The sequence below is a fragment of the Armigeres subalbatus genome, chromosome 3 (genome assembly GCF_024139115.2).
Source record: "Armigeres subalbatus isolate Guangzhou_Male chromosome 3, GZ_Asu_2, whole genome shotgun sequence".
NCBI classification, from domain to species: domain Eukaryota; kingdom Metazoa; phylum Arthropoda; class Insecta; order Diptera; family Culicidae; genus Armigeres; species Armigeres subalbatus.
In genome coordinates, this window is record NC_085141.1 from 195,793,111 (window position 1) to 195,820,629 (window position 27,519).

At 39.9% G+C, this 27,519-nt stretch overlaps 1 protein-coding gene across 1 annotated transcript; it reads left to right on the forward strand.

The window, feature by feature from the left end:
* The first annotated feature begins 1,329 nt into the window (after nucleotides 1–1,329).
* LOC134224583 (innexin inx1) lies at nucleotides 1,330–27,519 on the forward strand. Its single transcript, XM_062703992.1, has 6 exons — nucleotides 1,330–1,697; nucleotides 14,506–14,827; nucleotides 24,372–24,479; nucleotides 24,539–24,694; nucleotides 25,314–25,666; nucleotides 27,019–27,519. Exons 2-6 carry the CDS (start codon nucleotides 14,579–14,581, stop codon nucleotides 27,245–27,247), a joined length of 1,095 nt encoding a protein of 364 aa, XP_062559976.1. The 5' UTR covers nucleotides 1,330–1,697; nucleotides 14,506–14,578; the 3' UTR covers nucleotides 27,248–27,519.

The window sequence follows — 27,519 nt, forward strand, 5'->3', positions numbered from 1 at the left end:
AGAAACTCAGGAAATAATTCTTTTGTTTAGTAAACTTCAGTGATATTGTTCTTTGAACGAAGCCATATCTGATTCCGTAGTCTGCTTTCATTTATAACGATACATTAGGTTCGTCAAATTTATCAGTAGATCAAAATTGATCTTTGTAGTCCTACGGACACATTAAAAAAGTGAAAAGTTCTAGGTGGTTTTAAAACAATCTGAAATGATGAAAATATGTACTTCATTAAACAGTCCATAATTATTGAGGATATTAGTAATTATCACACCAGATAATTGGGATGTCAAGCTTGCTGAAATTAATTCTAAACTCATACTAAAAACTTTGATGTTTAAAAAAATACGGTTAGAAAACAAAAAAATATCGCAATATGTTCCTTTGTGATTTTGTCGCTTGATCTCTATCACTCCATTCCAGACACAACCTACGCTTCTAAATAGTTATTATCAATAACTGAGGGAACTATCCGAAGACCATCCGGACAATTACCTAGGGGGAAAGACGGCTTTGGCAGGTTTTGTTCTATTATTGGCAGGGGGGTTTTTGTCGACCAAATTTTATGAAATTTGGCCACAATATTCTTTGATATGCAAAGAACGTTTAGGCCAAATTTGAGCCTAGTCAGTCATAAAAAACCCCCTGCCAATAATAGAACAAAACCTGCCAAAGCCGTCATTCCCCCTATGTAGATCACGTTTGATTGCTTCCAACTTCTTTTACTCTCCCAATTAATCTTTATTATTCGACTTAACCTATTATAGCTGTACTGTGCATAATTCAAAAATAAATAAATGACAAACATTCGTTCTATTTTGACCATGCATATTTAACATCGCGCCAAAAACATGAAATCATGTTAATTATATCCAATCATACATTCACATCATACAGTTCTATATTCTGCACATAAGAATAGACTAAATGAAGATAGAGTTTACCGATAGTAGGCTCCCACCAGGTAGGTTCAACTGAATAGTCGATGATGTGGCAGCAAGTTACGTGATACATCCCAAAAATACTGGTTTGCTTCAATTCTTCCTTTCATGCGTGTTTGGCACACCTAAACCTGCATGCCGAAGGGTTGGAGATTACGTGCCAACTCGTATACTTGCATACAGTCACATGTCCATAGGAGAACTCTCGGCGGACATTAAACAAGGGTTAACAGTCTTCATCAATTGGTACTGAAAATGAATTATATGTGCACCGCATTGTATCGTCTGGTCTATGAGAGTATGTGTGCTATCATAGCATAATAGCATAGATAGTATGAGAGGAAATTCTAGATGCTCAATTCAGTCGGATACATCTGCGTGGACAGGTACTATGAGGTAGCAAACTTCCACTGATTTTGCATGCTATTCGTAGGTTTTGTTGAGTATAATTACTGTGAAGTCTAACAAATTTAGTCGCACGTTAATTACCCGTGCAACAAAATGACTGTAGTAGTTACCTCTCGTATACCGGTACTTCATACATAGCAGCTGGAGTAAACTAAGGACAAATATACGTATAGGAATGGTAAAGAGCGCTAAAATGTTGTTGTATCGTCTGACTACTGTAGTGAGCGCTATTAACGTGGAATGCTGCTGTCTCTTGACCGACTGAAGATCACTCTCTCCTGCCCAGTGTGGATTGAAGTCCGCAGTATACTCTGAACCTCTGTGCCGCGAAAGTTGTTCTTCGATTAATATAGGTAAATGTGGTTCGACTTTATCAATTACACTAAAGTGTATGTGAGAATCAATAAGACGATCTGTCTAAAAACAACTTATATTTGTTTTGATTATTACTCCTCTGTTTATCGTTCACAGTTAAATTGAAGGGTACAAGAATAAGTGATATTCTAATTTGAACATTCTCGTCATTCTATAACTCCATTCAATAGTCGATCATTCCAACATTGAGAGATGCTGTAATCATGAAGTGATTATTTATAAGATCGTATGTTTTAACATGTTTTTTTTTTTGGAAAAATCATAGATCATGTATTATGAACGTCATAACATAATATTCGAATGATTTCATCAACAATAGAAATTCTTCCCGCGAGTGAGAACGGCTTCAGGTTGCGTGTTGTGAATGCTAGAAGGTCTACGTGACGAAATGAAAATTTCATGTGTTTTTTTTACTGCATTCAGGTTTGGATTTCTGGATTGATCTACAAGAGATCATAGCATGTTTCATGAGAAGTGCCTACCACTGTTCAGAGTGACTGACATTTTTTGTGGCAATGAAACGGGTGCAAAACATATATAATTATTGAAATGATTTATAGTCACATTCAAATCTTCGGAAATAATTGCATACAATCTTCCTGATTGAGTTAAAATACCGCTATTTTGTCAGGCTGATTTGTAAACGAAACACTATTTAAATATTCATCGTATCCAATAGAACAACGCTTATTTAAAAAACTTTTTGATGTTTGATAGGGGAAAGACGGCTTTGGCAGGTTTTGTTCTATTATTGGCAGGGGGGTTTTTGTCGACCAAACTTTATGAAATTTGGCCACAATATACTTTGATATGCAAATAATGTTTAGGCCAAATTTGAGCAAAGCCTAATATAGAAAGTGATTTGAAAAAGGGGATATTCTTGATGGCCCCTGTGTACCCTTGGAGTAATTTATAACGAGATTTATTATTTCTTTGACATGAATAAATGAAAATAAAATTTTTCATTTCCATAAAAAAATCTATGGCTGGCGAGGTTGCGACAAGTATGGATGCGTGGAGGCGCTTATTTATTTGATGAAAATTGTAAACGGTATGTAAAATATTTATCCATATTTCAATTAAAACTACTTGAACACTCGTGTAATTTAAAATTGATTTATATTTAAAATTACAGCGCGTTTGTTAATTTTCACGTTTATTTTCTTGCTCCAAATATGTGCATCAAAATAAACGTAAATTTGCAAAATACTCCTGGGTGTGCATGTATTATATTCGAGGTTGTGGCCCATCCCGGATACTGCCAAAAATGGACATATCGTTGCGATAGTTCAAACACCATGTTAGAAACGATCCTGTATGCTGCCGAGTGAGCAGTATTGGGAAGATCTAAAGTTATGAAGCTCATGTATACGATCATCAGGAGCCTGAGCTTTATGCTCGTACATTTCGTAGTTGATACTCCGTGATTGACCAGAACAATCGTAGTTGCACAGGGAATTAATGGATGGAGTATGTTAGTTGCTTTCCAACCCCAATGTGCACAGTCCGAGAGCTCTAAACTTTTCCATAATCACTGGCTACGTCCTTACGGTCATCGGGGATAAAGAGGAAATGATGATGCGATCACTCGCCCACTGCAGTTGTCACGAGCTCATGCTGATTTTTTTTTAGTTTGGGGGTTAGGATCTATGTCATAGGTTCGTCTTGGCTTACGGGTTGCCAATGTGATAGGACTGAATTGATTATTTATAGGAAACGAGCTTTCCGTTCATTTCCAATTCCAACAGAATGCTTTTTTTTGTTCGGGATGAACCACTGTTTGTTTCTTCTTGTGAGTTCCGAATTCGTTTTTGTGCAGAGATCTGATTTCATTGCGTTTGGTAAGGGTATGCGATAACACACATTTTTCTATCGAAACGAAATTTTAAAATGTCTATGTTGATTCGAAACGAAGCGACAGAAATTTAGATTAACTTTCGAGGCTTCAAAACGATACAAAATCAAGCTCCATTTAATTCGAATTTTTTTTTTCGTGGATTTTTTATTAACCTTTTTAAGTCAAATAACTGTTTTGCGACCAATAGAGTTATTTGTTTATTTGTTTATTTGTTTGTTTATTTATTTTTTAGGAAAAGGGAAAAGCCCGTTTGAGTTGAACTCTTTTTGTTCTCTCTCAAATGGGTGCAAAACCTCTTCGTCTCTTCGTTCCAACAGAATTCAATTTACTCCAAATGATACACAATACAATTTTTGACGTAGGACTTACGTCTCTCTTTACTATACCGGGTGTCATTCCAAAATATTCAAATCGATCGCGTTACGCTGTGTTGAAAGATTTTAAACGTTAATAGCGTTCGTCTCAATGGACGAATTTCTGCGGTAAGCCCCTCAATCGACAGATTTCAAGTATGCCTTTCATGTCCATGCTTGATAAGACCCGAAAAACTTGTTTCAATAGGCATGAAACTGTTTTCAATGAAAAACATTGAGATCAAGGGAACCTATAAATATGGGTACCACATAATTCTTGCATCATTCCATTACCACGTTCTGATTGGTGCAGACACCAGCGAATGAGCAGCCGCTGGATCTGCCGAGAAGCCATAAAATAGCGCAACGCGATTTTTTCCTTTCATTCTGACCGGGACAAGCGAAGCAACCGCATCATCGGTTGAACAGCAATCACACCTTTTAGCAGGGAATGAAGTCATCGAAGCCACCATCATCAGCCGAAACCTAGCCAGTACAGCAGCAGTCCATCCTACAGACCCGACAAAGCAGCAATGCTGAGCAGATACCGGCAGCAGCAGCAGAGTCGAGCCGAGACCGGCCGGCATCGGTGATGAGCCGAGACAGGCTGAAGAAAAGCCACATGATGCAGCATGTATGTCCAAAAAACAAACGGTTCTTCAGAGAGCCAATAATAGAGATCAATATTAAAGCTTTCAATACCCTTCGGAATAGAAATTGTACTTGGGTGCCAAATCCAATATTCTAGTGATAAAATTTTATGCGTGATTTTCATAAATAGCGTCAAAACTAACAGTGGATAATTTTTCTGATTTAACCGCGAAGTGGACGAAGGACTTCGCTTGACCATGCCTAAAAAAAAAGATATGATGTCCAAATCTCTCACATAATATTTGGATATTTGGATTAAAAAAAACACCAATAACAGCTCAAACATTAATAAACTATCAATCGATTTTTCATCAAATGTTGGATTTTTTGGCATTGATCAAGAAATATCTGGATAAATATTGTTTGATACTGACCGCACACAAAGCGAATGTGACTGAATGATCGTCCCATGTTACCAATTCTAAATCTTATCACCCGAAATCCCATGTCCGGGTGTTTCCTTCCATCTACTACTAACAATGTTGTCTCAGAAAAGAACACGTACTTCTCACCTGAACTGCAATTCTAAGCTCGCTTGCCCGGTTTATTGGCCTGTATCAAGCGAAAAGTCCCGTTAGGAAATAGACGCCAGCAGCGAGCAACAAGCGTAAAAAAAGAAGAAGCCCTTCTCGAACGCGTTGATGATGATGATGACGCTTTGGCTGACAAAGAAGCGGGATACAAGACACTGGCTGATTGGCCCACCAATTGGGAAGCAGAGAAGATTCAAAATAAGGTATAAAAGAAAAGTGCATTCGCTCGCAGAGCATTCAGTCTTTTTTATACCACCACTAGAAATTTGCGGTTATTTGAAAAGATCGTTTTCTTACTTTTTGGACTTAACCGAAGCAAACAGCCTTTTTCAAGGCTCTAAGAGTTAAAAATAATGTTCTCCCTCAGTCGCTATCGCACGGATTAGAGGCCCTACATCCCCTGCTGGGCCAACTTTGGCTTATTTCAGGCAGTCCCTCAGTGGGAAGGTTGCCACTGTCGAGGCTAATATTCCGTGACCTGACAGATACTTCCTGAATTGTTTTTGATGATTCTGGTTCGAGGTAGATTTGATTTCTGTGTCGGTTTGATGAGAAGATGTTGCCCAGGAATGGTATGCAACGCCGATTATTTATCCAAAATAGTTGATGTGAGAAATTTGGACATATTATGTATCTTAGGGGCCCTCCTTAGCCGTGCGGTAAGACGCGCGGCTACAAAGCAAGACCATGCTGAGGGTGGCTGGGTTCGATTCCCGGTGCCGGTCTAGGCAATTTTCGGATTGGAAATTGACTCGACTTCCCTGGGCATAAAAAGTATCATCGTGTTAGCCTCATGATATAGAAATGCAAAAATGGTAACCTGGCTAAGAAACCTCGCAGTTAATAACTGTGGAAGTGCTTAATGAACACTAAGCTGCGAGGCGGCTCTGTCCCAGTGTGGGGATGTAATGCCAATAAGAAGAAGATGTATCTTAAATGCATGGTCAAGTCAAGTCCTACGTCCACTTAGCGGTTATGTCACAGACATTACCCACTCTTCGTTTTTCTTACAACTATTTACAATGATTAACTTAGTCTAGATCTAGTATCAACAATTTAAACTAACCTTTCTAAAAGTGCGACAGGGTGAGGGAAAACCTTTTCCGAAGAGTGTTACGACTCAAGTAAAAATCGAATTCATTTGAGCAGCGATTGAAAATTTTGCACATGCTCAAAAATGGTTCGTTGTGCCCGTAATTCGTTCGGGCACCGCGGAGGAAAAAGAATTGTCTAGAACGAAGGTTTTGTTGGCTGACGTTGAAATTCAGCTGGGACAAAAGAGGAGGCGAGTCAATGTTCAGAAGCAAAAGGTCTGCTACAAATAACGCACGGGCAGTATCACGGCGGACGCTTAGTAAATCTAGCTCAATTAAGCTACAGCGGTCATCATAACTAGGCAAAATGTCAGGGTTTCTCCACGGGAGGTGACGTAGAGCGAACCGTACGAATTTACGCTGAACTGATTCAATACGGGAAATATTATTCTGATAGTAAGGTGCCCAAACTACAGATGAATATTCTAAAGTGGATCTTACTAAAGAACAATATAGAGCCTTTAAACAGTGGACATCATTAAAATTCCTTGCTATTCGAAAAATGAAACCCAGAGTACGGGAGGCCTTAGAGGCTATGAAAGCAACATGTTCATTAAACGTCAGCTTAGTGTCTAATAATACACCTAGATCCTTGACAACAGTCTCTCTACGTAGTGTGGTTGATCCAATAGTATAGTCAAAGGCAATTGCTGAATGTTTACGAGAAAACGAAATGAAGGAGCATTTATCTGGATTGAGAACCATACAATTCAGCTGACACCAGTCAGTGAAGAGATCTGCGATTGCAAAAATAGTGTATCTTGTACACCGTTTACGATCCAAAATAATTTGAAGTCGTCGGCAAATGATAGTTTAAAGTACACTTATTATTACAAAAGAAACAGTCTGTGATAAATCGCCGGGTTCCCGTTTGTATACCATTGACGATAAGGCAATACCCCAGCATTTGTGCTGCTTTCAAAGCATCGTGGAGCGTGTGCTCCCGGATCTGATAGATCAGTTAGTTTATAAGTATATAAAAACATAGTTTTTTTTTTCAAATTTCGTTGAAAACCTTATTTCACTTAAGAATTATGTGATTATACAGAAGTATACTTCATATTGTCTTATCAGCGTGGTTTAATGACATTGAACTAACTCGAAACTAGAAAATGAAAGCACAGATTTTATTTTTTATCCAGTGGGATACCCTGCCGTGCGTATACGCAGATAGAGAAATGATAATAGCATATATTTGGTCACTAGAAGAATCCGATGAACCTTTCTAAAATGCACAAAGATATGTATTTCAGAACAGAAAGTGTGGAAAAGTGGGCATCGAGCGGCTACCTTCTACCAAAGCTGTGGCACCACCAACGAGCTGGGAACCGGCTTCATAGTGCTGGGTAAGATGCGCCAACGTGTGATTGGGTGGCAGCCAATCAACGCAAGGATGTGCAAGCTGAGGATAAAAGCCGTTTCTTCAACTATACCATCATCAACGTGCACTGCCCACACGAAGGAAGAACCAACGACGAGAAAGAAGCGTTCTACGCACAACTGGAGCAGACATACGATGGATGCCCACTGCGGGTCGTCAAAATCGTCATCGGCGACAGGTAGGAAGGGAGGAAATGTATAGACCGGTCATCGGACCGGATAGTCTGCACACCGTATCGAGTGATTACGACCAACGATACCTAAACTTCGTAGCCTCCCGCGGAATGGTAGTCCGAAGCACCTTCTTCCCCCGCAAAAATATCCACAAGGCATGTGGAGATCACCTAACCAAGAAACGGAAAACCAAATCGACCACGTTCTAATCGACGGTAAATTCTTCTCCGACATCACGAACGTCCGCACTTACCGCAGTGCGAATATTGAATCTCACCACTATCTCGTTGCAGTTTGTCTGCGATCAAAACTCTCAACGGTGTACAACACGCGTCGAAGTCGGACGCCGCGGCTTAACATTGGGCGACTACAAGACGGTAGGCTAGCTCAAAGATACGCGCAGCAGCTGGAAGTGGCACTCCCAACCAAAGAGCAGCTAGGCGCAGCGTCTCTTGAAGATAGCTGAAAAGATATTCGATCCGCCATTGGTAGCATCGCAACCGCTACACTAGGCACGGTGCCGCCGGATCACAGAAACGATTGGTATGACGGCGAATGTGAGCAGTTATTGGAATAGAAGAATGCAGCATGGGCGGGACACCGCACGAGGGCGAATGAGGCACGATAAACAAACCCAGGAGGAGATTTGCCGGCTGAAGCACAACAAAGCCCCTGGGGTTGACCAACTACCAGGAGAGCTGTTTGAACACGGTGGTGAGGCATTGGCACTGGCACCAGAGTCTATTAATTTTCGTGTATATATGGATGAGACAGTGTGCCTTGAGCTACAAAAGCTCACGTAGCACCGATTCGGTGCCTCGAGAGAAGCTAGCGCGCGCATAAAATAACTGAGTGAGCGTATCTCAATGTACGTCTCATGAGACTCATCTCATGCGCTAGGAATGCATAGCTGGGGTTACTTAGGCGACGATTTTATTGAATGAAAATTGTCCGCCCAAGCTGTTTTACGCACCTCCGTTGTTGTTTGCAAATGTTTGCCATGGCAAACAGCGCATGAGCTGATCGCATGGAGATGTCTCAATGCGACTCACCAAGGTACACAAGCTTCGTGAGACTCGCGTGCGCTAAATTTTATGTGCGCGTAGCAGTCGTTGCTCAATCTCATCCTTTTTTGTACGCGTGCATGATGTCTGACTGGCACTGCCGTCGACGAAAACGATAGCAGCAGAGAAAATAGTGGCTGGAAATCGTATGTTCTTTGGATTGCGCAAAATGCTCTGATCAAATAGAGTTCGCCGCCGTACCAAACTGGCAATCTACAAAACGCTCATTAGACCGGTAGTCCTCTACGGAAACGAGACCTGGACGATGCTCGTGGAGGACCAACGCGCACTTGGAGTTTTCGAAAGGAAAGTGCTGCGCACTATCTATGGTGGGGTGCAAACGGCGGACGTGGAGGAGGTGAATGAACCAGCATGAGCTGCTGGGAGAACCATCCATCGTTAACACCGCGAAAATCGGACGACTGCGGTGGGCCGGGCACGTAGCCAGAATGTCGGACAGTAACCCGGTGAAAATGGCTCGCGACAACGATCCGACGGGCACAAGAAGGCGAGGTGCGCAGCGGGCAAGGTGGATCGATCAGGTGGAAGATGACTTGCGGACCCTCCGTAGACTGCGTGGTTGACGACGTGTAGGTGTAGCCATGGACCGAGCCGAATGGAGAAGACTCTTATATACCACACAGGCCACTTAGGCCAATAATATTATATACATTTAGCTTGACGAACTGACCTATTGTTTGTTTGTCCGTTTTTATGTGTTTGTGCATATGAGGCATACAATAATTGTTGCCAAATTTTCATCATCAACCGACTTTAATTAAGTGAAATAAACAGCTGTTATAGTATAATATAGTCAGTACTGGAATAAGTCGTGATCGTCATAAGACAGAGAGCAAAGCGCCTTTTTCTATATCAGGTGACCAATTGAAAGAATCGTGGGTTCTTTGATCAATTTCGCATGAAGGACAGTCATGGAAAGATGTTGTGCTTTATTTTAAAATTGAAATTTCTAAATTATTTTTATAGATGCAAAGAATAGTGAGTAGTCGATAAATAAATCAAATTCCTTTAATTCACCGGGTCGAAGGTGGTAATAAACACAAAAATAAAGCATATATAACACACTTTCATGCCCTGTCACGGGACAAATATTTTTTGAGATTTTTATAGCATGCCATTCATCCTTCGCGTTTCTATAGATATAAGGCATTTTATGAGACAGATCGAAACAGCTGTTTTTCTCGTGTTTATCTACTTTGACAATTAGTGGGAGCCCGTTTGTTTGGTAATTTCGCGCCGAACATTCCGATGGGTCCCAGCATCAATTCTGCCTGTTTTACTTTTCGTCTACCAGGGTTTTAGAACATAGTTTTTCACATGATTCTTAAAATGTATCGTTAGATAATTCATACCATTGCATTCTAAGCATGAAATGCTGAAGAAAACACGAATGAAAAGTAAAACGTTACAAACATTATTTTGTGTTCGGACCTAACGGAATGTTCACGCAGAATCATACCAAATCAAAACATTAGAAGTAAATAAACGGACCACCGCGAAACGTCTCATAAAATGCCTTATTGAAAGGGGCAGATATGTAAACATCGCTTGACATCTCTAATTGAAAATGAAAAAATCCAGTACTGAATATAGTATAGAATAGTTAACGATACTTTTCGTGTTCTGTTAAATATTTTTAACAAAATACTGAAGACGTTTTATAGAAGAAACCTGAAAACGTATTTACTCAGAATGGGGTTATGTAGTAAGCATCTCAAGTACATACATAGTACATACTCATGCAATGGGGGATAGAAAAGCTTTTAATTAATAACTGAGGAAGTGCAAATACAGGGTCCGGAAATTGAACTGCTACATAAATGAGTAAAAATAATTTAATACAAAACACGTATTGGAAATTAGTTCTACAAAACGTCGTGGAACCGTGGGCTCGTCGTTATTTTGATACCAGGGGTTGGGTCTTACGACACACCTGGAACCTACTACAGAGTGGTCAGGCCAACTGATCGTCCTGAATATACATCCTGAAGCATCTCCATGAAAAATCTTAATGTTTGATGCCAATTTTGATATAGTTCCAGATAATATATACGTGATTGGAAGGATATACATAATTGACCATAGGGTAAATCACTACTTGGGCCTATGGACCCGGTTCCCGGCTCACTGCACAGAAAACTAATGATTTAAACTGTTTGGAAGTCGTAGGTTTATGGTTGATAATTTTTAAAAAGTCTCCCATTTATTTTTCACAATACTCAATATTTTTCTATCACTTGTTTTACTCCTAATTGATTCAATTGTAGAAAATAAAAATGTAGAATTCAAAATTTCACTCTCCGATGCCACACCACTGAGCCGGAGTGATTCTTTCCACTTTTACAAAACGGTATTATCGATTAACCACCTACCTGAAAAAACGTCACAGTGCTCGATACAACCATTGCATGAAGCTGTTAATCACCACACCATAATGCTAAACACACGCACTTCAATCTTTTCTATTTGTTCGTTTCACTAGAACTTATTTAAACATACTAGAATACATTTTAAAATATATTCACAAACCGAACGAAAATTCACCTCGGCCCAAGAACTTCTAGCCGCACCGTGCTGCCAAAAGGCCAGGATTATAAAAATGATCCTTCATCGTTAATAGGAAAATTGTCTAATACGTTGACGTTATCATGTTATTTATAGTTTTCTCGATTTGAAAAGGTGAAATTAATATTGTTTTAAAGTATTTGGAAGAATTTTGGATGAGTTTATATATCTTCTCAACCAAATAAAAATGATTATGAATAATACCATCTGGCATCTTGTTGTCGTGGAACGTGCATATTTTTGTTTACATTGCATTTTCTACCGTCCCGAGAGAGAATGAGAGTAAAATGTTGAGAGATTGAGTGAAATTTTGCTTAGGCCGGGAATTTCATCAATTTTTCAAAAAGTTATAAGGATTTGAATTTGGGCCAACCCCTGTATTTGCTCCATCGATGCCGCTTAGACATTCCGCTTCCATTGTCGTCGCTGGGACGACCGCTGCTGGACGCCATCATTCGGTCTCTGTAAAATCTCGCACAAAATGACGGGGGTTTAAGGGTCTCCAGTTAGCCCTACAAGCAAAGACGTAGGATTGCAAAACTTGAGATGGCGATTTCTATTTTCGATCCGGTCAGAAACATTCTCGACTTCCTAGGGATAGAACGATTGGAGAAGTTTCGGTATTATTATGTAAAACTAGATCTTCTCTAGCAATTCTGATTTAATAATGACGATACATTATTGTTAATTCATATAAATATACCGTGTAATTAGCAAGTATATTCTGATTCAATTTTCGCCACCCCCATGATCTAGTTTTCGCCGCCCATTGCTTGTCCTCTTGGAATGGTGGTTGAACGGATATTCGGGATATTCAATTCACTAACGCCCTGAGCTTAGGCAACACGTATTGCGCGTTCAGAAAATCTGAAGAATCCAAGTAAAAATAAGAAGAACACAGTCGATGCTGATGATGGTGGCGAAAATTAACAATGTGTGCTCGACAGACCATAAGGCGATAGATAAACCTGCCTTTGGAGAATTTGATGTAATGTCCATCAAATTATTTCATTTGTTACGTGACACAGAGAATACACTATTTGAAGAATAACACAAGCCAATTTAGCTAAATGTGGTCATGTAACTATTACTCTAATGCTGGTTTTCCATTATAGCACCCAAATGAGTGCTTTAATGGATTTTATGCAACCCATTTGAGTTGCATAATGGTATGGAAAAGTATTATGGTATTATGATCAGGAATTACAAAAATGAATTTTTCACCCCCGCGCCAATCTCTCCCATCTACTGTCGAAGTGAGTGAATCCTGATATAAGAACCCTGGTTCTTATGATATTGGTCATAATTTTGAAGGTTTGATCAGTTTTCCGACTTTTTTTTTATTCTGGCCTGTTTTTCAAACGGACAAAAATTGCCATGGTAAATATCGAGACAACAATTTTTAGATGCAGTTTTCATCAATCATCGTAGATTTATAATAATGCAATTTTAATTTAACGTTGTTACCGCCGGGTAACATTCACTTATAGAATGTACTCGAGTGCGGAAAATGAGGGATTATGTTTATAAATTTAGAAGCGTAAACGGTCAATTTGGATGCGCACGCGTGGGCAGTCGACAAAGGCACACCAAGGCGCGCAAATGAACTGCGCCAATAAATAGGTGATTGGAGTGAGCAAAGCTATCAGCTTATTTAACCACGAAGGATCAAGTTCCCGATCCTTTGTTGGTCGACGACAAGCGGTGTTTTGTAGATGCCCTGAATAGTTAACAGGGTATTCTACCGTAGTTAGTGCCAAATAATCGCGTGGAAGCCAGTTGCTACAGTCAGTACGGCAGGGACAAGTATCTCCCTTTTTGGCCCATCGTTTCGTTTCGGATCTACACGGACCCGGAAGAACACCAGTGTTGTGTGCATTTTCCAACCATTTTGGTCAGCACCCGTCTCCGGAAAACCCGCTAAGCAACTCCCCAGCGCCAAACCACGTGTCACACCAGCCCGTGGCCTAGGGGACAAACAGGACCAGTGGGATCAGCCACCTTACAGCAAGCAGGACGTTCGCACCTTTCATGTGCCCGTTGAACTGACAGTGTGGTCCGACACCATCATTTCGCTTCGTCAGCACCGTTTAACGGTGGTCTTGCCATCTAATCGAGCCACCGTCCGCACCACCTCAAACCACCCTCGAAGCCATCGTTCGACGCCACATATCGACAGCAGAACCTCCAAACCGTCTGCGAGACCGCCTCCCACGGCCACCTACCCGCCATGGTTTCATCACCGTAATTCGCCAAACGACCATTGAAGCCGCCTACCACCGCCCTCCATCTCCACCTCCGTCTTCAACTCCGCCGTCGTCGCTGCCGCCTGCCGACCTTCTGAGCCGCAGCGCAGTGAATTTTACTTGCCACCACGGAAGTGTGGCCGACTAGGACAAATAGAAGTATTGGGTTGACCGTAAGTAAAAACTTTAAAGATAGGTTTCCGCATTCCGAAAGCTTCACCAGCGTTGATACCCCCTGAGACCCGGAGCCAAAACAGGTCTTGCGAACGCTCCCCGGGGGCAGCCGTTGGCTCTAGACCAGCAGCCTGGGGTTCCGACCCTCTGAGCCCAACGGTTCCGGGGTCAAAAAGAGGTCTTATGACGTATAGCTGTATGATTGTTTAATACAGTTAGGTAAAATATTGCAGTAGAGCGTTATAAAAACTACTTGTTTTACCAAGGTGGCGAAATATAACACAGTGGTGAAATATAGTACATCTACCCTACTTATTTTAGATTCTGACACCGTACCTACGATCTTATTCGAACGTCTTGTCTAACGTAAAAAAAAGTTGTCTGCCTCCATAATTTTGCCTTTGAAAACTTCAGGACAATTGCTTGTTACATTAGCCGGAGCATTTGATTTGAAGTTTGTTTAGGTAATTTCAGATAAATGCATAGGAAAATACACCCCCGCCATTGATATCTTGAAGAACAATTCCACCGAACATGTAGTTTTCCGCTAATGTAATAGGAGTTAGGTTGTGCACTTTGCAGTTCATTGTTATGGGTACCGTTCATATTTTCCCCGTCTAATGCTAAAACACAACTGTATTTTATCTTCCAATAAACATTTTTTTTGTTTCAGACAACTACTACTGGATGTGTACAACAGAATGCAGATTTGACTGAAGCTCGATAAGCAATAAACATCAATTAAAATGTATAAGCTCCTAGGAGGATTGAAGGACTATTTCAAAAGACAAGACATTTACACAGATAGTGCCGTATTTCGCCTTCATAATAGTTTTACAACGGCTCTGCTGCTGGCTTGCAGTTTAGTTATTACTGCCACACAATATGTCGGGCAGCCAATTAGCTGCATCGTTAACGGGATCCCGACACATGTCGTCAATACATTCTGCTGGATTTCTAGTACGTTCACAATGCCCGATGCATATAAACGAGAGGTAAAGTATTTTTTTGATTGTTCAATTGCTTACGAAAACTTGACTACATACAAGTGATCCATTCGAAAAGCTAAGGTACTAGACATCATATTACATTTTTGTAAGCACATATGTGTAATTGCGAAGTGCAAGCAGATGTGTAAATAGACCCACATCTTGATTGCAAACGTCGCTCCACGAGACACAAGATAACAATAAGTGAATTTTAACTAATGATAAGAAGAAAATGATGATACCCTAGCAGCACAATTCAGTAACTTTTGGTTGCAGCAACTGACCAGATTTAGTCTTAAATGAGTCACTGTAACTCTTTTGTGACATGTGTGCTGCTCGGGTATAGAAGTAGAAGCCGAAGAAAAAGAAGAGGAACGAGTGGAAGCACCAATGCTGTTTTCAGTGTCGCGATGCTAAAAATTAATTGAAAATAAGCGCAACGCGAAAGTGACCCTAAGTCGAAAAGCAGCCCAAGTTTCATAGGGAATGTTGAGCTTTTGCCAGAAAAAGATAAGAACTAATCGCCAGGAAAATGCCCGAGAGCTGTATTTACAATGTCTCAACTATTGTACAAAGCTAATCATCACCTTAACTCCGATTTCGGTTTACACGTGTACCTAAAAAACATATTGAGCATAGATTGCAACGCGCATCTAAAATTTGACCATGTGATGTTTGACCACAAAATCGCATCGAAGTTGTCGAGCAGCATTGAAAAGGTTTAAACGCGAGCTTAAGAGACTCTGCAAATCTCAAGATGAGAACTATGTGACTTGCACATTTGATACCCATAGAATACAGTAACGTATATATGACTAGATTAAGTCTTAATGGGGTTACTGCGATCAGATTCACTTGACTTTTGCTGCTTGGGTATAAAGATTGTAAAAGATTATGTAAAAGATTTTTCTCTATCAAATAAATTCAAAGACAAACCATTTAAGAAGAAAACATGTAGTTTAGATATAGGCTCTGGGTAAAATGTATTTTAATCGAATCGATTTGAAGCAAATTGCTTTCGATTATCAGCGTTAGTTAACAGTACTAGAATGCTAGTGATGCTGTTTTCAATAGAAGAATTTTACAAAATATGCTTCATCAAGTTTAGCTTGGCCTTCATATCATATCTTATTTCACCACGGACATCGCATCGGTTTGAAACTTATAAGTACCAGTAGTTTGGCTGCTAAATCGAAACGAGCTACAATTTGATCAGGCCAACAGGAGTCATACAAGCGATAAATATTATATTTTTGCATCAACTGTGTGCAAAGCATTATACATCATGGGTTGATGTGAAAGCGTTTTGCCTCGCAAAATTGTTAGATATTTCATAAAATTGTGGAGAATTTTAGTTTTTCTAGTTTACTTGCAGCAGGGTTGCTTGCTATCGCCGTTCATAAAAGAAACTCATTGAATTAGGCAGGCCAACTTTGTTGTAAATCAGCTTGATTTTTGTCAATATTTATATCGCACTCCATTGCGTCATTGATCATCAAACAGTGATATTTTATCGATCGCTTCGATAGACAAACAAGTAAACACCTACTCAGCAGAAGCGGAATATCAGCTTGTAGGAATGTATTCTTGCAATAGATTTACAGAACATTTGATAATGTGTGTAGTAGGGTGGTTCAAAAAATCGATTTTGCTCCACAGTGCTTATCTGATTCTTTATCAGGTTCTGAGTGTCCTCTGAAAATTTGAGCTCATTTGGATTTAAACTGATTTAGCACAAGCCGTTTCAGGTTTGCATGCAAATTAGTATGGGGAAATTTATTTTTTCATTGTACTGTTAATGGCGCTTCCCCATTAGGCGCAGGTTAAAAGAAAACCTATATAGGGGGAAAGACGGCTTTGGCAGGTTTTGTTCTATTATTGGCAGGGGGTTTTTTTATGACTGACTAGTAGGGTGGTTCAAAAAATTGATTTTGCTCCACAGTGCGCATCTGATTCTTTACCATGTTCTGAGTCTCCTCTGAAAATTTGAGCTCATTTGGATTGAAACTGATTTAGCACAAGCCGTTTCAAGTTTGTATGCAAATTAGTATGAGGAAAATTATTTTTTCATTGTACTGGTAATGACGCTTCCCCATCAAGCGCAGGTTAAAAGAAAACCTACATAGCTAAAAGAAATACTCAACAGCTTTCACTCAGTGTAAACCGCATCTCAATTAATCGTTCCAGTAATTAGTAATCGAATTTAATCTATACCGTGGTTTTCTGGAGCTAATTGCATAACTCATCAACAGGCAACATTGCTGCTCGTGGCGCGAAAGATAGCACACAAAAATTCAGGCTACTATGTTGCACTGCACATTTCAGTGATGCCCTCAAAGAAGTTTAACGATCATGACTAAAGATTCGCAATCTGTCTTAAAATCGATTACTAATTATTGGGGCGATTAATCAACATGCGGTTTTTGTTGGGTGAAAGCTGTTGAGTATTCCTTTTAGCTATGTAGGTTGTCTTTTAACCTGCGCTTAATGGGGAAGCGTCATCACCAATACAAAGAAAAAATAAATTTCCCCATACTAATTTGCATGCAAACTTGAAACGGCTTGTGCTAAATCAGTTTCAATCCAAATGAGCTCTAATTTTCAGAGGACACTCAAAACTGTGTAAAGAATCAGATAAGCACTGTGGAGCAAAATCGATTTTTTGAACCACCCTACTGACTAGGCTCAAATTTGGCCTAAGCATTCTTTGCATATCAAAGAATATTGTGGCCAGATTTCATAAAATTTGGTCGACAAAAACCCCCCTGCCAATAATAGAACAAAACCTGCCAAAGCCGTCTGTCCCCCTAGCTAAAAGGAATACTCAACAGCTTTCACCCAGTGAAAACCGCATCTTGATTAAACTTTCCAATAATTAGTAATCGAATTTAATCTATACCGTGGTTTTCTGGAGCTAATTGCATAACTCCTCAACAGGCAACATTGCTGCTCGTGGCGGCGCGAAAGATAGCACACACAAATTCAGGCTACTATGTTGCACTGCACATTTCAGTGATGCCCTCAAAGAAGTTTAACAGGAAAATTTTCGAAATCGTTTTGTTTATGCCAAATGTATTAGAAATACATGAAACGTGGAGATAGGTGTAACCCCGAGAAAAAAAAATTACTTTTTCGGACTTAAAATTTTTTTGGGACTTTTTTCGTGTTTCAAAACAGTCAAACTTTTACCGCGTTGGTCAAACACTTAACGAAGTTCGATTGAGCAGAAGTTTTGCATGGGATTTTTTTTCGAGATGAAACTTTTGAACACAACCCGTTTGAGAAATTCATCAAGTCCATTTTCATTGTCACCCTAATTTATATGTATATGTATAAATGAATTAACTTTAAAACGGTTAGGTTGATTTCCTCCAATTCCATAAGCAAATCTGTTTTTTTATAATATCCGACGGGTTTATATGATATTTCCTCATGTAACAATTACGGGAATGGAGAAAATCGTGAAAGCTAAAATTATGATTCGTAAGGGAATGCAGCATGGGCAGTTCACATCGCGTATTCTCGCCTACTATGCAGGATAACGTCTACCGGGTCAACTAGTTACTAATATTTTTTTAATAAGAGTTGTATGTATCACAGTTAACACCTCGTGGCCGAGTGGTTAGCAGTGCCGGTCGTATGAGCGTATTATGTAGTATGTTTAGTTTGTTGTATATTATGAGATAAGGGTTCAATTCCTACTCCTGTCCTGTGGAGAAGACTCTTCGATAAGTAGAACATTCTTCACTGGCCTACTGGATATTGTACGTTGTCTTATGTAAGTATTCAGTCTGAACAATCACTGATTAATGACGATTGAATCACTTTTTTTAATCTACGCATGTTTGAGGAGTTCAGATTCTTCCGATTCAGATCATTGTCATGGCTTAACTTAACTTAACTTAGAATCTCGTTAATAAAGACAAATAATAATAATTCAGAATATCTTCAAAAAGTTTTGATTCCGTAGACCACACGAATCTATGGATTGGATATTCCCACATTCTCTAGAAGATCCTTAAGGTTATTCAAAGGCTGCAGATTACTAAGATTTCTGAGTTATCCAGGGTCTGACAAATGATCCTTCAGATTTCCTATATTCTGTAATACTTAGGAAATCGTCTACATTATCGAAATTAATCAAACCTACGTTCTTCAAGTTCAAGTTTTCCTCTTTATTTCTTCCTGATTATTCAGATCTGTTACGGATTTTCTAAACAACCTGGTTCTTATGGATTGCATAATTTTTCTAAACTTTATAGATTCATCATGAAATGTGGGACATTTTCCTGGTAAACCGAAGCAAGTAGACTGAATCTGGGACTGTCCCGTATAATCCGGGAAGTCGGATCTCTTTAGAATTATTGATAAACAATAACGATTTATTTATTTATTACCAGACTAATGTCGGAGTGGCCTGTGCAGTGCACAAAAGTCTTCTCCATTCAGCTCGGTCCATGGCTGCAAGTCGCAAACCACGCAGTTTGAGGAGGGTCCGCAAATCGTTCTCCACCTGATCGATCCACCTTGTTCGCTGTGCACCTCGCCTTCTTCTTCCCGTCGGATCGTTGTCGAGAACCATTTTCACCGGATAACTATCCGACATTCTGGCTACGTGCCCGGCCCACCATAGTCTTCCGATTTTCACGGTGTGAACGATGGATGGTTCTCCCAACAGCTCATGCAACTCGTGGTTCATTCGCCTCCTCCACGTACCGTCCGCCATCTGCACCCTAGCAGCACAATCCAGACCGATTTGGTTGCAGCAACTCAAATGTGAGTAAATTTTGTTACATATGAGTTACAGAAACTTTTGTGCAACATGTGTGCTGCTCGGGCACCCCACCATAGATGGTACGTAGCACTTTCCTTTCGAAAACTCCCAGTGTGCCCTTCACGAGCATCGTCCAGGTCTCGTGTCCGTAGAGAACTACCGGTCTAATAAGCGTTGTAGATAGTCAGTTTGGTACGGCGGCGAACTATAATCGATCGTAGCGTTTTGCGGAGTCCAAAGCACGTACGATTTCCTGCCATGATGCGTCTCCGAATTTCTCTGCTGTTATCGTTATCGGAGGCCACCAGTGAGCTTAAGTACACAGGATTTTGTTTTTACACGATTTTTTTTCGCTCGTGTTTTTGATCGTGTGACTTCAATTTACCTCCAAAATCTTCGCAACATGTTTAAAAAAATCCAGAATAAATCAAAGAAAAATCACATGATAATTAATATACGTTAAACATTTAGGATGAGTGGGAAATTGAGAAAATGTAAATCGTGTAAAAACAGAATCCAGTGTACACGAATTCTTCAACCACCTCGATTTCATCACAACCAATACAAACTCGTGGTGGGTGGTGGTGGGTGAGCCTCTTCCTATCATGTACTTCGTCTTCGACGTGTGGATGACTAGTCCAATCCGTTTATCTTCGCTTTCCAGTCTGATGTAGGCTTCCTCCATCCTCTCAAAGTTACGTGCCATAATGTCGTCGGCAAAACCAAATAACTGGACGGACTTCGTGAAAATCGTACCACTCGTGTCAATCCCTGCCCTTCGTATTACTCCCTCCAAAGCGATGTTGAATAGCAGACACGAAAGACCATCACTTGCCGTACCCCTCTGCGCGTTTCAAAGGGACTCGAGAATGCCCCTGAAACTCGAACTACGCACATCACCCGATCATTCGTCGCCTTGTTCAACCTTGTCAGTTTATCCGGAAATCCGTTTTCGTGCATTAGCTGCCATAGCTGGTCCCGATCGATTGTATCATATGCGGCTTTGAAGTCGCCCAGACAACCACACATCGCATAAGAATGTAGGATTAAAATCGTTTACCGATCCAAATTTCATCAAAATCGCATTGTGGTGCGAATCTCATCAGTTTATTTATAAATTTTCCCGCATAGTAGGCTATTTTGCGAGATTATTCCAGCTTCATATGTTGACATCGCATATTCCTGCAAACAAACTCAAATGAAATCGGATTATCTGTCAAACAGAGTTTGTTATCACAAACTACATCGCAATGTATAACGAACAAACGCGCATAAAAATCGTGCTTATCGCATACACTACCGTGCAACGTCGGATAAGAAATACACATATATCGCCTCCACTTTTGTACGCAAAAAGCGTTTTCGCGACTGGTAAGCGATGAAATTTGTGCGCATAGGCATCGCATAACAGAAAAACAATTCTATTATGCATGCATTCTGGTTGTCTGGGCGATAAATAGATGATGTGTGGGCACGTTGTATTCGTGGCATTTCTTCAATACCTGACGTACGGCGAACACCTGATCTGTGGTAGAGCGTTCACCCATAAATCCCGCCTGGTACTGCCCCACGATCTCTCTTGCAATTGGTGTTAGTCGGCGGCATAAAATTTGGGAGAGTACCTGGTAGGCGGCGTTCAGCAATGTGATTGTGCGGTAGTTGCTACAATCCAGTTTATCGTCCTTTTTGTAGATGGGACACACGACACCTTCCATCCACTCCTGCGGCAGAACCTCATCCTCCCAAACCTTGGTAATTACCCAGTGTAGCGCTCTAGCCAGTGCCTCAACACCGTGTTCAAACAGCTCTCCTGGTAGTTGGTCAACTTCAGGGGCTTTGTTGTTTTTCAGTCGGTCGACCTCCTCCTGGATTTCCTGGAGATTCGGAGCCGGAAGTTGCATGTCCTGCACGCGTGCTCCCTGGTTCCTTACCATACCGCCACCGTTGTCTGCCGGATCGCCATTCAGGTGCTCTTCGTGGTGCTGCCGCCACCTTTGGATCACCTCACGCTCGTTTGTAAGAAGGTTTCTGGTGATGTCCTTACACATATCGAGCTGTGGCACGTGACCCTTACGTGAACAGTTTAACTTCTCATAGAACTTTCGTGCGTTATTAGCGCGGTACAGTTGCTCGGTCTCTTCACGGTCTCGATTTTCCTGCTGGCGCTTTTTCCTCCGAAAAATCGAGTTTTGTCTGTCCCGCGCCCGTTTGTCGCACATGCTGCATTCCTCTCCCCAACTAACTGCTCACATTCGCCGTCATACCAGCCGTTTCTCTGACCGGGGGCACCGTGCCTAGTGCAGCGGTTGCGGCGGATGGCGGATCGAATATCTCTTCAGCCATCTTCAAGAAACGCTGCGCCTAGCTGCTCTTCCGTTATGACTGCCACTTCCAGCTGCTGCGCGTAGTCTTAGGTTAGTCTACCGTCTTGTAGTCGCCCAATGTTTAGCCGTGGCGGACGACTCCGGCGCGTTTTGTACACCGTCGCAGACATACTGCAACGAGGTAGTGGTTGGATTCAATATTCGCATGCGTACGTTCGTGATGTCGGAGAATAACGATAGTGCCGGTGATTTAGTGATAAGCTTGTCTCTCACCCTCATAGGTGCCTGTGTGAGATACCAGTTGACATTTTTCAAGACGAAAAATGACTGGTCACACCTTGCCTCAAATAGGAAGTAAAGTCGTAGGTGCCGGCTCATGTGATGATGGGTACGATACGGAGGGATCAGTTGTTGCTTTTCTGGCGTCGGTGTATGTCACTCGTGACGAAAAAGACCCACGAAAAATAAACGCAAATAATAGAAAATAAATAGGAAAATTATTGAGCTCTTTTAGTTCTATATCTTCATCTGTCACTACGTATTCCATTTAATTCCGCTACGTTGTAATCTTTCGTATTCCGATCTCAACTGTAAGGCCGCCTTCAGTGTCTCGTACTTGTCTCCAGTTAGCCTTGCGAGCAAAGGCCTAGGATTGCCAATCCGGAGATGTCAAATTCGATCCGGTCTAAGATGTTTTCGGGCGGGAAACATTGTCGATTCCCTGGGAATTGTGCCCATTGTACTCGTTACATACTCATGTAAAGGCGGGCATATAAAAGCCTCCAATTAATAACTGAGAAAATGCTAAAAGAATACTAAGTTGAAGAGCATGCCAATTTCTGGTTCAAATGTAGAGCCATTGAATTAGTAGAATAAGAAGAAATATTGTATCGTGGTGGAATTAAATACTAATCTCGTCTTATCTTATTCTTGAGAGAAAAAAATATTACCTGGTAGCAGTGACCTATATCCGGAAACGTGATGGATGCCATGAAAATTGATGATTTTTCATATGGCATGAGGGGATCTGATTTTCATATGATCATGAGGACACGGGATCTTTAGTCAAAGCATTTTTCAATTTACTTGATTTTTGTGATTTTTAGAAAATGATATGTTCATCACATCTTATGGCCAATTTCTTAGTGCTTAAACCAGGTTTAAACGTATGGGTAAGCACCGCTTAAGAGTTGAGCGGCGGTGAAGAAAACGGCCCTTAGTCAGTTACAGTCAATCTTCACGGAATCCAAATCCGAAAGCACTCGGGGTTTCAAAGGGCACACCACTTAATACGGGCAGCAAAGATAAAATATCAAAAAAGTTTTGAAATGCCTCCGTATTGAGTGGTGTCCCCCCGAAAACACGAAGATTGCCCTCAACAGAAAACATATTTTAAAACGAATAATATGTACTTCTAAACCATCAATTATACAAAAGTTTAGGTGTAGCTTTGCCATCAAGACACCCTATATGAGAACAATTGTTATTATGTTGAACAATATCAAACAAAACAGAATTACACTAATAATAAGAACGTATTACCAATTATACAACAGCTGCCCTTGCGAGAAGTTGTTCCATAACCAGCTAATAACGATGGGATATCAGTCAATTCCCCGTATCTATCGAATCTGTTTTGGCAACATTTCACACCCTGTTCTCTCTACCCAACTATGTGTATCAGAATTGAACAACAGTCGGTTGCGTTTGAATCACAAACATGTGCTTCTATTTGTCGCATGGAGGCGGGTTTGCTTCTGCAACGACAATAGAGGCTCGCTTGCCACCGAGCGTCCGACCAGCTGCGGTGTGTGATACTGCAGGGTATTATCGTTTCTCTTTTTCTTGATTGATGACTTGTGAGGGAAGTCAGATTTTTTTCTTTTTTTTGGAAAAGATGTTTAATTTTGATACACATAGTTAAGTTTGCCATTTTAGGGTGTTTTTATGAGATATTGCGAAAAAGATTCGGCTGCCGGTGGGACTTGAACCCACACTATTCCATTTAGTACACGGACGTATTACCAATTATACAACAGCTGCCCTTGCGAGAAGTTGTTCCATAACCAGCTAATAACGATGGGATATCAGTCAATTCCCCGTATCTATCGAATCTGCTTTGGCAACATTTTACACCCTGTTCTCTCTGGGTTCAAGTCCCACCGGCAGCCGAATCTTTTTTCGCAATATCTCTTAAAAATAAGATGGCAAACTTACCTATGTGTATCAAAATTAAACATCTTTTCCAAAAAAAGAAAAAATCTGACTTCCCTCACAAGTCATCAATCAAGACTAATAATAAGTAAAAATATGAGCTGTACATCTCTGATCTTTACTCGGAACCTGCCATAACCTTGATTTTATGATTTTTTGATTTTATCTTTTTTTATCTTTAATTATGTTATATTAATTTTGTAATTTTGTATTGACTTATACCAAAACTTGTTTTCAGGTAGGACGCGAGGTTGCCCATCCTGGCGTAGCGAACGATTTCAATGACGAGGATGCCAAGAAATACTATACATACTATCAATGGGTTTGTTTCGTGCTTTTCTTCCAGGTGAAATTAATAAAAATATGCCAAACAATTATCTATACTTATGGTAAATTCATTTTCAGGCCGCAGCTTGCTATTTGCCCAAATTTTTGTGGGATGCAACGGAAGGGGGATTGATGCGTACTATTGTAATGGGACTAAACATCGGAATTTGCAGAGAAGAAGAGAAATGTGCCAAAAAACAAGCCCTTATTGAATATGTTCTGAAACGTATGAGAGTGAGTAAACTTTGCTTCCACTACCGACTGATAAGTTGGTGATGAGTTCTTACTATTCAATTCTATTCTATTATTTGATTTGTGCTTAACAGGCATGCGTATTTAATATCAATTTTGAAGATCGTGATTTGGTGTTTTCGATACACAGAGTAATGTTTGTCATGACATGTGATTTGCTCACTTAAGCCTTGACCTGAGCCCCGGTCAGATTCCAAATCACTTCCTTTGTCTCTTTGTTGAGGCTTCTTCGCAACGAGCCCTTGCCTTTGCTGCGATGCCCAACCATCCAGCGCTTGTAGATTTCATGTCCGCTCATTCGTAATGTGAGGCCAATCCACCTTCATTTACGCTCTCAAATTTCTGTTAATCGGATGAAAAGATTGCCCATTTTTCTAATTCATTTGGAAAATTGCCAATTTGTATTTAGTGTTTTATTTTAGTCTCAACGAGGCCGATATATTCGTCATGGTTACCTTATTGTAGATATTCATTCCAGCTCTACAATTCAACTTCAAGTACGTGTAGGAATCTGAATCAAAAATCAAATAACGAAAAGAAAAGGAATAGTTTAAACTTGTCTTCTTACCTGTAATATTTCATTCTTTATTGTAATTTTCAGCGCCATAAATTATACGTACTGCGATATTTTGCATGTGAAGCATTATGCTTCGTGAACATAATTATTCAACTGTGGATGATGAATCGTTTCTTCGATGGCGAGTTCTATTCGTACGGATGGAATGTTCTCAAATTCTCAGAAGTACCACAAGACCAACGCTTAGATCCAATGGTGTATGTTTTTCCAAGGGTTACGAAGTGCATCTTTCATAAATATGGTGCTTCGGGATCAATCCAGAAACACGATTCCTTATGTATCCTGCCGTTGAATATTGTGAATGAGAAGACTTACATTTTCATCTGGTTCTGGTTCATCATATTATCCATTCTGCTGTTCTGTACAATCATTTACAGGTAAGTGTGTAGAGCGACTAATTTTGCTTTAGTGCTGTACGCGATAGTATAATCACATGTAGTGCGTTGTTTCATAATTTATTTACCGTTCATCTAAAGTACCCTTACACTAGGTAACATTACACTAGGACAATTACATATTTATTTATTTCATGTATGAGGGATCTTAATTGGTTATGCATAAATAATGCTGCGCCATCTAAGTGAAGTCCTGCATAAAACTTCCATTACATCAAAGAGTATTTATTTATTTATTTTTTATTACATTCAACTGACTTCTTCTAAGTTTTATTGAATATCTTGATCGCAATTGACTTCTTCTGCTGAATTCAGGAAGATTAGAGACTTCTGGCGGTATTTTCAACTTCCGGTTGATAGAAGGCGCGGATGAATTTGCAGGAAAATGCATTGTTTACGATTGCGACATTGGCCTCTATGAAACAACAGTGTTGTTATGTTATGATTTGTTATGTTTTATGTCGATTCTTAATTTTTTGCATGTTTTAGACAAATCTAGATAATATTAAAATACTCCTTTTGGTGATTAAGGTGACTAAAAAACCTGAAAAATAAAAATGTTTTAATTCATGGTGGAAAATCTCATACGTATAGCAAAGTACACATAATTAACTTCAATTTTATACTTGAGCTGTCGATTTGTAAGCGAGTGGAAGGTATGTTTAGTCAAAAACTATTCCCTACTAAATATGTATGCAAAGTTGAAATAAATCTTTCGTATTTCGTCATTACCCTAGTGTTACTTCAGGTTGTTATTGATCGACCAGGTTGTTATTTATCGTAACTTGATGCAAATGGCTCTCACTGGTTTGCAAAATCTAATAAACCTTCAATTTTTGCACAAAAAGCTTAATCACAAGCAGTTGGTAAACTAATGCACCATGCGTCTCCATATGCTCGTTTGCTTATATGATGAACATGTTCGAAGCTTTCTCCTTGCCAAATGCAACAACCCAACATGCAAATTGGAGTGATTAATTATTGTTACAAAGTGACTAATATACGTGACGTCAGTGTAATAAATCTTAAAAAGAATGAAACTACGACTTTAGTTACTACTACGGAAATTATGTTGTAAATTGGAAAATATTCAAACGAATGCCAAAACAACACTGATCTTGGTATTCTGTTTTATTAAAGCTTATTTATTATTAATTTTCTTCGAATTCAATAGGAATTAACAGAGTTTTAATTTTGATGGAACGTCTCAACTAGTCACAAGAAGACTTAGTACTTCTTTTCCACACATATACATGTTTCGACCTCAATAGTACAACACTAATTTGTGAGTGGCAGGTCCATCACTTTTAATAATGATATTTTCCTATTTACAGAGCAATGATAATTTTCATGCCATCATTCCGTGTCCGTCTGCTAAATACAATTAACAGAATGGTGCCCCGTGAAGCAGCTGAAGCTATCGCACAAAAAACCGATTTGGGTGACTGGTGGATAATATACATGCTGGGAGGAAACCTGGATCCACCTATATTCAAAGATGTAGTAGCAGAACTCGCAAAGCAGATAGAACCTCCACATAAAAATGGAAAACAGAGGCTCTAGGAACCAATGTGGCTAGAAGATTTTACACGATTAGATCTTAGAACTGCCATAGATACCACGAGTTGTGCACGACTTCCATACTCATAGACATAAATAAATGTAAACCGTTTTATTTCAAAAGTTTACCGTTCCTACGAAGAATTTTAACCAATCTCTCTAAAATTTTATACATTTTTCACATTCCGATCGATAATATATTTTTAGCTTTAAGCATCATGAACCTCTACACAAGTTTATTATTATTGTAATAAAGCAATTTATTTTTACATAAA

Bases quoted from the DNA above. Each gene is read 5' to 3' on its own strand.
- LOC134224583 (XM_062703992.1), top strand. From the start codon at position 14,579: ATGTATAAGCTCCTAGGAGGATTGAAGGACTATTTCAAAAGACAAGAC. The intron at 24,480-24,538 runs GTGAAATTAATA...ATTCATTTTCAG, and splicing joins GTTTCGTGCTTTTCTTCCAG to GCCGCAGCTTGCTATTTGCC. The intron at 25,667-27,018 runs GTAAGTGTGTAG...TCCTATTTACAG, and splicing joins TTCTGTACAATCATTTACAG to AGCAATGATAATTTTCATGC.